The following is a 13101-nucleotide window of genomic DNA, read 5'->3' as shown; positions in this document are numbered from 1 at the left end:
TGCCAGCGGAGGTGGTTCAAGCACCTACATTGAACACCTTCAAGAGTAAATTGGATGCTTATCTTGCTGGGATCTTATGACCCCAGCTGACTTCCTGCCCTTTGGGCAGGGGCTGGACTCAATGATCTCCCGAGGTCCCTTCCAGCCCTAATGTCTATGAAATCTATGAATTCCCTCAGCTGCCTGAATAGCTATGCCATTGCTGCTGTTGAAGAAATAATTTAACTTTGGTGTCCTTTAGCAGAGCTCCTCTTAGTAGCATTTTAAATTGTGGATACCTGTTCCACTTCTTCTGGCAGCTGTGTTTAAAGAAAAAAAAGAAAAACCAGCAGCAGCTATGACAGAATTTTGGCATCCCCCATCTGAGGTGCTTGAAAAAACACCTAGATGCTTCGTTCTGGGTTTCGAAATCTAGTACAGGACAACTAGAGGATGACGTTTCTGGGCCTAATATGCAGGCACCCACTACATTTTATTTGGAGGGGAGGGGAGGAAGGGGAGATATTGTTCTTCCAGATTTGCACTGAGACATTCAGAGTCTACCTTAGTTCTGTTTTGGGGGCCCATGTCCTTTTTAGGATCTGACCATAAATTACTTCTCTTTACCCATGTGTTCAGATGATTATATTTTTCCCTTCTATACCATTTTGTGGAATATTCATTTCTGGAGGTGATTAAGACCCACCTAGACAAAGCCTTTGCTGGCATGATGTAGTTGGGGATGTTCCTACTTTTAGCAGAGAGTTGAACTAGTGGACCTCCTGAACTTCTAACCTTAATTTTTTATGTTTCTGTGATTTTAGTCATTACTTACCAAAACACAAGTATATTGTTTTCTTTCTTTTTCCCTTGTGAATTAGTTTTTCAACTCTGTAATTCACTTCTGCTCTTCTGAACTTCATGTGCTTCTGGCAATGTACATCAAAGCTGATTTAGGGAGTAGGGTGCCATCATGAAATATGAAATATTTACCTACTTTTCATTGAAATGTCGGTTAGCTAGTCCAGAAATAAAAAAAAAAAGTTTTCAAAGCATGTTGTAAGAGTATGTTTTTGTTGCATAATCAATTTATGCGCCCTAGTCATTTAAGTTGGACAGTAATGAGCAATTGGCCTCTCAAAATTAGTGTGAATTAAAATTTAGAGTTTTTATTAAATTAATCCATGGCATTCTTAGCTGTTTGCAAACTTTATAATGATCTTACCATCTTCAGACTTCTGAAGCATTAGAAACATTCTGTGATCTTGGTGAAATTTGCAAATTACTTGATTTTTATTAGTTGGAATAGTTTGCATATATTTCAAAATTATGGAAAAAGGACACACAGTGCTTGTTTCACAAGAAAAGATTAACAAATCTGCCAACAAAATGTGTGTAGTTAGCAACTCTGATCTTGCAAAAATATTCTATGCATTTAAATAAGTAGTTCAGTCCGCATGTTGAGACTGTGGACATTGTTACACCTTACTTTTGGGTGGCTCCTGGAGCTCTTAACCCCTGGATGGTCCACATATTAACACCTTTCAGTGGCTTTAAGCATTTGTTACGCAGCTCAAAGTTACGCCACTCCAGGGCAGGATTATCTCTTGATCCGCATAACCCAGTTCCTGTTCCATTAAGGTGTGGCCACTCCACACAGATGTACCATTCAAAATGAAGGTGTGATTGCAAGCTAGCAGTAAGCTTATCAACACTTCTGCAGCTCACAGTGTAATGTGTAACAAGGCCCTATAAAAGACTTGGAATAGTTTGGTTCAAGTATGATCTTAAAGGTGAAAAGGACAATAATAATATCTGAGATGATGTAATCTATATATTTTTGTGTGCAGAAAAAATGAAACATTAAATGTGCTTTGAATATCTGAAGTAGATGTTAAGGGTGTGTACACATGTACTAAAGGGTGTGTACACATGTACTATCTTTCTTACAGTTGAGTCAACTTTTTAAAGTCAACTTAACTATCAGAGGGTACACATGTATGTGGAACAAGAGTTGACTTGCGTGGCACAAGATAATACACTTCCGAGGTGTATAATCTTGAGTCACATTAGTTAAGTCAACTTAGCTCCAAGATGGTTGCCACCATGTCAAGGAGCTGTACATGTGTATACTCTGACATGGCTTAACTTAAGTCAACTTAGTTAAGTCACCTTATTTTAAGTCAACTTATTACGTGAATCTACAACCTAATATTCTAAAACAGGGGTAGGCAATTATTTCGGGCAGAGGGCCATTTATTGAGTTTTGGCAAGCTGTCAAGGGCTGCATGGGTAGCCTCGTCCCTTGACAGGTGCCCCACTTCCTGGTTGCCATCTTGTGACCAGAATTCCTGCCCCCTAACCCCTGACCTTTGCCACCAGAAGTCCCTCCCCTTGCCCCTGGCCGTACTCCTTTCAGCAAGGAGTTTTGGCATCTCGGAATCAGAAAAATACCAAATTATATTCTAAAAAGTGATCATCTACAGCATTAATTAATTGAATTTAAAAAAATATTTTTGTCCTCATTTACGTGTGTTTGTGTAATGTATGCAGAGGTGACTGCACAGAAGCCTAAAATGAAGTCTTATTCTTGTATATTGGGGGGGGGGGTAGGTTTGGGGGGGCTGTGGGTGTGTGGGTTATGGGGGGAGGGTGGCTAGGGTTTGTGTATGGCAGTGCAAGGGGAGGCATAGGTGCATGTGCATGGAGGGGTCTGCGTGTGGGACTCACGCTTTGAACACACACACACACTCTCTGCCCCTGTGCCTGCTGATGCACGTAGACACACACACACATCCACCCCTACCCGCGCAGTCCTGTGCTCTGCAGTCTGGGGATGCAGCCGGGAGTGGTGCGGGGGCAGGAAAGAAGGGAACAGGCTGGGTGTGGACAGGACTGGGCTGTTCAAGCCTGTTGAGGGCTCCCGCTGGGTCCTACTGCACCTGGCTCCAGCCAGCTTTGACGGGGAGCTGGGGCAAATAAATATTAATTTACTAAATTTTTTAGGGGCTCCACAGGCTGGATAGAATGGCCCGGTGGTCCGGATCTGGCCCGCGGGCCGTATTTTGCCTGCCCTTGTTATAAAAGTATCATAGGATTAAAATTCAGAGATTTTTTCCCCCAAACTGAAGTGTGTTAATGACACATTGGTTAAATTTAATGGCAATCTAGTTCTAAGAACTTATTTTACAGAAAGCTCAAAATGATCCCATAATTTCAAATGGGATATGAGCTTTGTGTTTCATGCTGGGGAATAATGAGGCATATCTTCCTTCTGGAAAACACAATGCCTCATTGTTAAAATAGCACCTTCTTTGAGACAGCAACTGAAAGGTAGTACTAAAAAACGTATGGTATCTGCATTGGAAGCGTTTTAATTTAGTAATCATTTTAAAGAAAACTCTAGAGACTAGTTCTCTCTTTCACTATTATAGATTTATATCTATCTGTTTAATGATCTGTGTGAAATGACTTGCATCTCAATGCATTTTCCTTTAGACAGATGTCTATTTGGAAAATCTAAGCAGCACATATATCAGCACTCTCAACTGAGTTTCTAGTAACTGTACAGAACCTGGCAAACTTGTTTCATAGACACATAATTTGGAATTAAGCAATCTGAATTCTGAATGCCTAGACTCTGTAATGAATGGGCCCTATAGAAAACACCAAATAAAACCTTCAAGTGAAAGCTATTCACTGCCTGCTGGTGAACAAACTGTTGACTTCCCAGGCCTAGGATCAAGATTTTTATAGTGTATGGAATAAGTAATAACATATTTTGCCTTTCTTTCTTATGCAGGTAAACTATTTCACATAGATTTTGGTTACATTTTGGGCCGTGACCCTAAGCCTCTGCCCCCGCCAATGAAGCTAAATAAGGAAATGGTTGAAGGTATGGGAGGCACCCAGAGTGAACAGTACCAAGAGTTCCGGAAGCAGTGTTACACAGCTTTCCTGCATCTTCGAAGGTAGCAATGAGACTTCTTTGTTACAGTAATTTAATCAGCAGTGTGGGCTTTCCTCCCTAACAGGAAAAACGTACATATTTATGTCAGCGCTTGAGCGCCTTAAAAAGAGTTTGTGTACAAGACAGAGATCAAAACCCAAGAGTCAGTTCCACTTTTGACATGGATTATGCTCCTGTGGCATTAGGCAGAAGTAGAATTCCACACTTCTATTTTAGGATCTCAGATGTTTCACAATTACTAAATTAGTTTTTCAGCAATCCTTCAGGAAATTAAGTGATGTGCTCTTATATTGCCTAGCAAAATCTTGAAAAGTTCCTGTAGGCAGCTAGTTATTTATCTGGTGATTGGTGATAAAATACATGACCTTTCATTTCTTGATTCTTGTGTCTGAATTTAGATTAACAACATCCAATGCCTATTTTTTTTTTGTGTGTTGGCTACATCTTATTTCAGCTGAGTGGGATAATTTCAGTCTGGTTTCTACAGGATAAATAGTCATCTCCAAATCTGTCTTCTAATTATGGCAGTAGTGATATTCGTCTGGCAGTATGTCCAAAGGATTATAGAGGGCATGGAGATCAAACTTTCATTCCTCTTTAGAACCTTATTAGTCCAAGTTGAAATGCAACCTAGAAGAAGCTTGCAGTAAGGCTAGCTTGTGGCAGATGGGACTAACTTGCACTGTTAAACACCATTATTTCTATGGGCCAGCATACTTCACTGTTAAATATATTAGCCCATATTCTGTTCTGCTGTTAAGATGTCTAAATGGTACCTACACAGCTTTTAGCTGTCTGAGTCATTAAATGTGGTCTTGAACCATCTTGCACAGAAGGCACAAAACTAAGACATGCATTACTTATGCATCTCCATTTTGGCCTGGAAAGATCTCTAAGAAATTAAATGTGGAGCATGTATGCATGCTTAAGCTACCCAAAACATCCAAGTAGACATCTGCCTCTACCTAAGATCAGTTGCAATCTATTTCTGCCTGAAAGAACATAAATTCTGGGTCAATCCTGAAATCTTTAGACTGAAAAAAAAATACCCCATGCAGTGTGATTGATGCTAAGATTATGCATGCAAAAGTGAAGAGGAGGAGGAGCAGAAGCCATTTATGTCTTGTTACCGACCTTTAATGGGTAGTGTGCCTGTCCAACAAGTGGGAGACCTGAGTCTTCATCTTGGATTAAATAGCCTTTGGACAAAATTGCATTAATAGCATTGGGAGCAAGAACCAAAACCCAAGACTCTTCCCTTCCCAGAGGAGCCACTGTCCACCACTCCCGTGCTCTCTTTCAGATTCTGTGACACTTGCATTACTTTCTGCCTAGTCACCCTGCTTCGGTCAAAGGTGCGAAGGGTCCCTATGGCACTGCCTAGCCCATAATCTGGTGCTTAGGGCACTTTTGGTATGTGGGAAGTGTGGGTTCAACACTCCCCAGTCACCTGCTTTCTAGGCAGGTGGCTTAACAAGTAGGGATTTCAGCAAAGAGAAGGGCTCCTCTTCCTGTTCCCCACTCTTTTTATTTTTTTTTACACTGAAATCAGTGCTGCCAGGTAGATGCACAGGTTAGGTGGACCCCACTTTTAGCGAGCCAGATCCCATCAGGATGCCTGTCTCAGAATCATAGAGAAGTGTGGCTGGAAGGGACCTCCAGAGCTCATCTAGTCCGGTCCCTTGCCTGAGAGGGTTGGATCACACTGGATTCCAGCATGGTGCAAGCATATAAAGTTACCCCGTTAAACCAGCGGGAGAGCTGTGTGCCTCCCTGGGCTGAATAGCAATGCCCTCTGGAGCCACAAATGTAGCCCGGTGCCAGAACAGATCAGTGTGTCCCTGTAAGGTAGAAGAGGATTAGCTCATTAGCTTCATGGGTGCGCGCTAGTTTGCACACTGAGAAAATGGAAGAGTTTTGCATCTCACTGGGAAGAACAGCCTGCCGTCATGATGGAAGGTGTATAGTTTTTGGCCTACCAGAAGCAAAGACAAGTCATTTTATCAGGGAAACGGCATCTGGGCTGTTGTGTTATTTGTCCTGTGGGTGGCAGAATGACTCAGCTTTGCTCTCCTATTCTGGCTGAGCCATAAGCAGGCAATCAAACTCTTGATTTGCCAAGTGATTCAGGAAGGCTTTCGTGGAGACAGAAGAATTCCGCTTTAATAACTGGATTGTCTAATATAAAACTCTAAAGCCTGGAGAGAAATATATCTAACAATGGTGATCTTAGGAGGGGAGGCAGACAGGATAATGCAAAATGATAGCTAAAGAAATGTAAAAGGTGCTGTGTCTTACTGAAGGTATGAAAGAAGGGAGCTGTCTTATAAACTGTCATTGATAATGGATTAGTAGCAATTCAGCAGAATGAGAAAACAAAGGCAAGTTACTAATCAGCAGGCCACAGTAACTTCTTTTACTCCAGGGAGTGATTATGAAGGGATTGACCTGTATACTCGCTACATAAGTATTGGTCAAAATTAGTTTGTAGAACTAAATTATACAGAATTATTCCATCTTACTCCCTAGCACGTTTTCGTATTTGATCTTATGGAGAAGTGTTGTTTTTTTCCTTGTTATGATAAACTTAACTATTTGAATGGAAATACCAGGAAAATATTTCAACTATTTGAATGGAAAGAACTATAAAATAAAAGAATTAAGATATCTTTGTAAGTTATAGTCTTGCTACAGATATCTCACAGATATATGTAATGACTGATCCCAGGGCATTGTTCGCAAATAGTGATACAGTAATTTTTGGACAAAACTAATTTCCAAAACAAGATGGCTTCAGTTGAAACCACAAGGGTTGTGACTTTTGAAGATAATGGACTTCTTTCCAGGGCACACTCAGTTTAATATGAACACGTGTGTGTTATGGAGATACAGCACCCTACTCCTAGGAAATCTGTCATCTTAGGGTTTCATGATTGAAAGGCATAAGGACAATATAGATCTTAAAACACATTTTAATATCTTTGGCTCAAAAGTAATCTGGAGCATATGAATCTGGCCACCTAATGAAAAATGATTAGAGAATGGGTGATTGAGCTGTACTTGAGCATGGTGGAATTAGCTGTGTGCAGATAATTAAAAAACAAAACAAAACAGGTTCTTTACTGGGAAAATAGTAAAGTTATGATTTGTGTGAGTAGTCCATTAGACATCTCATTTTCATCCTCTGTTTAACTGCTTCCCAGAATGAAAAGATTCCTATCTCATACTATATCGTAGTAAAGTAAAACTTTTAAAGGAATTCTGGGGGAAGAACAAAGTTAGACAAGTTTTGAAGTAAGGATGATTTTTATATTTACAAAATAAACAACAAGAGAATAAAGACAACCTTGCCTACTTTCACCCCCTTTTGAAACACTGCAACATTTCCCAACTCCTTTGACTCATATTTCTTCTCCGACAAGTGTTGGCTCATAATTATCACCTTCATTTTTGCTCAGGAGAGGTGGTTTGTTTTTCTGATCGTTTGTTGAACAGCTATGTTTGTTCATTGGTTCAGAGGCTTATTGCATTATGCAGTATTATCTTATGATGAATGAGAGCTGAAAAACCAGGGGATCAGCAGAGCAGGCTGTAGGCCATCATTTAATAACGTACTTCAGCACACAGTCAAACACCTTGCTGTATCAGGCCTGCACTGAGCAAGCACGGGAAACTCTGGCTGTGGACACACGTTACATTTGTAGCACTACAGATGCCTGTGTACCAGGACTGGGACTCCATGGTGGAACAGCAGCTCACATAGATGGTCTGCCCTTTTCATCCACCGGAAGGAGCCCTCTGCCCCTGGGCGTCATCAGAAGCTGTTCAAGCTGTCTTTGACAGCTGTTGCTTTCCAACAGCTGGCAGCTGAGCAGTGGCAGCCAGCTGGTTTCCCAGGCAATGATTGCACTGACTGCCAGGGTCTCTTGGGGACAAGGTGAAGCAACAGAGTACCCCCTGTCATTGCCCAGCTGGAGAGCACAATCTCCGAGGCAGCATTAACATGTGTATGTCCCCATAGTGCTTTGTTTTGATAGTGTTACAAATATATGTGCATCTATAGCCTCCATCTCCATCATGCCAAAAAGGACAAATGCAAGAATCAGCTTTGCTTCTAATATGGAAATAAATATCAGGGTTGTGTTTGCTGGCAATGATAAAGGAAAGGCATAATTTAAACAGAGAGGTTTTCCAGCTTTCCAGGATGCACACAAGAGTATGTAAGAAAGAAAAGCAAAGGGAATCTAGAAGAAAAGCCAGATGCCTTTCAAAAACATTGGTGTCGTCTTGTTTTGTTCTTTATTCAGTTTGAATATTCTGAATAAGATGCAGCATGAATTCAGAGTCTTGAACTGATCAGCTGTTTGCTGAAAACTAGTTCAAAAGGTCCCGTTTCTCTACTTTCTAGTTCATCAGCGGTCCTGTGCAGTTGGCCATTTGAAATAAAAACCACAGCAAAGAGCTGGAACACCTCATTGGCTCTGTATAGGTGTTTATGGTAGATGTGTATCCCCCTCTCATTTTTGCAGAGGGCTGAGAGGGACCTCAGCATGAGAAAAATCTGAACTCTTACTGTGGTGTTAGTCCTGGAAGTTGAAATATCAAAACTTAAAATCAGTTTTGCCTACTTCATTTTCCTGCTTCAAATCTAATGTGATTTTTAGCAACCAAATAAGTCTCATACTCCAAGCCAGTGAATTGTGCTTGATAACATTAACAAACTATTTCCAAGTTTTCAGATTGTATACAGATATTTTCTTTTGGCACTGTAGCATTACTAGAGAGACACTAATCATGAAAGCTACGACAAGGTAGGCGGAAGAGGGGAGAAAAATTGCAAAATGATAAAAGGAATGATGGTATTATTAAAGTCCAATGTGATTGCACTTGCCAAAACTGGGAATGAATAGGATACACAAATGAAAAACCTTCATATGCACTTTGCAGTGTGCTGGATTTCTAAACTCTTACTGATCCCTTGGTGTGGAGCAGGCCTCTACATAGGATCAGTGTAATATTTGTTCCTCATGTGAGCTCACCCTTGTATTGAGAAATTGAAGCACCAGTATGACAAAGGGCTTTAAAAGCAGTTTTTGGAGAGTTGAAAAATATATGAATCCTTATCTTTCTATTTTGAAGGAAGAATATATGACTTGAAATTAGAAAATAGAAGACAGCTTGCATGGTTTACTGAAGAGCTTAAAGGCTCACTTGGTTTAGGATCCCAACCTGGGAAGGTGCCAATAATAGCAAAATAGGATTAAAGTTCAGGGACATTTAGGACCTAAATTTCATAGATTTTCATAGATTTCATAGACATTAGGGTGGGAAGGGACCTCAGAAGATCATCAAGTCCAGCCCCCTGCCCCAGGGGCAGGAAGTCAGCTGGGGTCACAGGATCCCAGCAAGATAAGCATCCAAATGTCTTTTGAAGGTGTCCAGAGTAGGTGCATAAACTACCTCTAGTGGCACTCTGCTCCAAACCTTGGGGGCTCAGAGTATTTGAAATATTCCATGAGCATAAGGAGTACAACGGCTTTTGTTTTTAAGAAAGCTGACGTTAAGCCTAAGTACAGACAGTAAAAAAGCCTGAGGCTGAATCAATTAAATCTCTGTAAGTTAGGATAAACTGCGTAGATTGAACCGATAAGTAAGTGAACAGACATTCACTTTTGATTCTGGAAATGCAGCCACGAGCCTGCAGTGATGCAGGCCGGGGTGCTAGAGCATGCCTCCCTGCTCAACTGGAGCAGACAACTTGGGCCAAGGCTAGTCCGGCCACCCACCCTACGAAAGGAGGAGAGAGGATTTACAGGGGAGGTGCAAAACATCCCGGGATGCCGGGGGACTGTGAGTTAACTTCTGTCCCAGTTCTCTTCCACATTCAAGTTAAGTCTGATATTACATCCATGCAGGTTTCTCTTAAATCAGTTTTGGCCATTTTGAAAGTGGCTTATGCGCACTGAACATCTGTCACGTTACAGTTTTGAATCAGTTTTTGATCAGTTGTACTGGTTGGTGTGTAATTTCTGTCCCTAGCCTAAAAATGTGAATTTGTCTAAGGAGTTCTCATAGGTGTGTGTTGTTTTGTTTTTGTTTTTTGTTTGTTTTATGTGAAACAAGTGCCTCAGAAGAGGTAATAGTAAAGGAAACAGTTGAAGGGGCTGCAACGCAAATTCATGCTAGTTAAGTTTAAATGGGGAAAGAATAAGGAGGTCACTTGCGCTGAACAGTGATGCAGCAGCAGAAACATTAAGCAGAAAGCTCTTACCTTCTAAAATAGAATCAGCCTGGTTAAGAAAGAGAAACAAAGAGTGTCAAATTGCATTTCAGCTAGCTGAAGGTTTTTAACAGTTTTACAGTAAAAAGAAAGTATGAGCATTCTTGCTGTAAAACAAGCATGAAATATGAGATTATTTAAGAATTGTGTGCCTGCCTATACACAAGGAAGCTGTTTGTACAATAGATTGTAGAAGTGTTAGCATGCAGATAACAATGTTCTTGGGGCCCTTCAAAGCACTGGGCATTCCTAAATTTTAAAAGTACCCTGTTCAGCTAATATACTTTACAAAAGTTTTAAAAGCAGGTGTTCAAAATGTATTTTTAGCTGGCTTCCAGTGATCAGACAGATTCCTGAGAACAGAACTAACAAAAACAAGAGTCTTCTACAGAAATGTGTCTTGATATATAATCAGTCAGAAATGTCTTATTTTGGAAACTTGTGATAGCAGTAAACCTGCCTACACTGCAGCTGCTTGGTTATTTGTTTAATTTATAATCCCATTGTAGTGTTTTCATTGTGCTTTAGCACAGTGGTTCTCAACCTTTTCAGACTCAAGGCACCCTTTGGAAAACGCCAGTTCTTAGCTTTCACTCATTTTTTGACTGCGGAAGAATAATAGAGCAATTCTTCTGTTACAAAGAACTCAGACCACAGAAGGTCAGGATGTTTTTGACACTATGGATTCCTCGTTGAAATCTCGGGGTTTATATTGTGACTCATTTGTAGGGCCCCTTCTGCACATTCAGGTAAAGGCACAATTGGATATAATGCATGATCTACACAATCAGCAAAGGCAGGGCGGAGTGACTGTGGGATTGCATATTAGAGCCAATTACACCTTATTGCCAGTGTAGAGGGAGCCCGATCTTGGGCTGTCCCTACATTGATGAGAAGCAGACTCGCACTGCTGGGAGCCCCCTTTGCTGATGGGACTCCCAGCTGGGGAGACCACATGCAGCTGGGACCGGGGGTCCCATGCCTGATGAGCACATCCAGGGCTGAGAGCCCTGTCAGTTGTGGAGACTCTTAGCCCCTAAAGCCATAGGATGCTGTTGTGGTTTTCCAGCCATGGGGGTGCATGGTGTTACCTGTGGCTGGGAGATCAGAATAGAGTGTCCCCACACCACTGTGGCTGGGAGACCACATTGACTGCAATATCCCTTATCAAAATGGAATTGGAGAAGGAGAAAGTAGAAGGATTGTGGGTTAGGATACATGGAGGTCAAGGGGGAAGGGATTTGGTGGCAGGGGTCTGCTGCAGATCCCCACACCAGGGGGAAGAGCTAGATTTGGAACTCCTGAGGCAGCTCTCGGAGACCATAAAGACTAGGGAAGCAGTAGTCATGGGGGGCCTAAACTACCTTGACATCTGCTGGGAGACGCAGACAGTAAATTCCCACCATTCGCGCAGGTTCCTATCCTGCGTGCAGGACCTCTACCTGATGCAGGAGGTACATGGTCCCACTAGGTGGAATGCCTTACTGGACCTGGTACTGGCAACGGGGGATGATGTGGTAGGAGACCTACAGTTCAGTGGTCGCCTGTGGGACTGTGACCACCAAATAATAGAATTCACCATAAGGTGCAGAGTGGGAAAGATAACTAGTAAGGTAAAAGTGCTAGCCTTTAGGAAGGCTGACTTCAGCGAACTCAGATGTTGAGTCAGTGACATGCTGGAAAGTAAGAGATTTGGTGAGATGGGAGCCCAGGAACGGTGGCTGTGCCTTAATGAAGCGATCTTTCAGGCATAGAGGGAGACGATCCCGATGCGGGGGAAAGGGGCCAAGAGGCTTCCTTGGCTAACCAGAGAAATCCAGAGCAGCCTAAGGGCAAAAAGGGGGGCATATAAGCAGTGGAAACAGGAAGAAATTACTAAAGAGGAGTATGTCTCCTCAGCTCGCAGTTGTAGGGAGGCATTTGGTAGCTTTGGCCTTTCTATGGAGCTGAGGATAGCACCTCAAGTTAAGGATAATGAAAACATATTTTTCAGATATATAGGGAGTAAAAGTGGTATAGGACCACTACTGAACGGGCAAAGCAATTGGTGGCAGACAGGGGGACAAGGCTGAACTCCTCAGTGAGTTCTTTGCCTCAGTCTTTCTAAGGGAGGGCCAAGACATGTCTCACAATGGGATTGTAGAGAGACAACAGCAGGGCGCCAGACTACCAAGTGTTCAGAGTGCAGTCACTTGGAAGGACTGGATGTGTTTAAGTCAGCAGGCCCGGATGAGCTCCATCCGAGGGTACTGAAAGCACTGGCTGATGCCATTGCACAGCCACTGGCAAGAATATTTGAGCACTTGTGATGCACGGGCCAGGTCCCAGAGGACTGGAAAAGGACCAGTGTGGTCCCTATTTTCAAGAAGGGAAGGAAGGAGGATCCAAGCAACTACAGGCCAGTCAGTCTCACCTCCATTCTTGGTAAAGTTTTTGAAAAGATTATTAAGGCTCATATATGTGAGAGCCCAGCAGGAAAAATTATGCTGAGGGGAAACCAACACAGGTTTGTATCAGGTAGATCATGCCTGACTAATCTAGTCTCTTTTTATGACAGTCCGGTGGATGGCAAATTGACTAGAGGGTCATACCCAGAGAGTGGTGGTGGATGGGTCGGTATCAATCTGGAAGGACATGGGCAGTGGTGTCCCGCAGGGCTCAGGCCTTGGACTGATACTCTTCAATGTCTTCATCAGTGACTTGGACAAGGGAGTGAAGTGTACCCTGTCCAAGTTTGTGGATGATACAAAACTGTGGGGAGAAGTGGACACACCGGAGGGCAAGGAACAACTATAGGCAGACCTGGACAGGTTGGACAAATGAGCAGAAAACAATAGAATGTGATTTAACAAGGAGAAATGCAAAGTGCTGC

At 42.2% G+C, this 13101-nt stretch overlaps 1 protein-coding gene across 2 annotated transcripts in view; it reads left to right on the top strand.

Moving 5' to 3' along the window:
- PIK3C3 (phosphatidylinositol 3-kinase catalytic subunit type 3) overlaps window positions 1-13101 on the top strand; it is a 132863-nt gene that overhangs the window by 81240 nt on the left and 38522 nt on the right. For both annotated transcript variants that reach the window (XM_019531826.1, XM_019531827.1), the window contains exon 22: window positions 3782-3950. In XM_019531826.1, coding sequence (XP_019387371.1) covers window positions 3782-3950 — 169 coding nt within the window. The remainder of the gene's footprint in view (window positions 1-3781; window positions 3951-13101) is intronic.

The sequence above is a fragment of the Crocodylus porosus genome, unplaced genomic scaffold (genome assembly GCF_001723895.1).
Source record: "Crocodylus porosus isolate Cpor-Errol unplaced genomic scaffold, CroPor_comp1, whole genome shotgun sequence".
Classification (NCBI taxonomy): domain Eukaryota; kingdom Metazoa; phylum Chordata; order Crocodylia; family Crocodylidae; genus Crocodylus; species Crocodylus porosus.
Note: the sequence above shows the minus strand (reverse complement) of the source record. Positions and strands in the feature narration are given on the sequence as shown.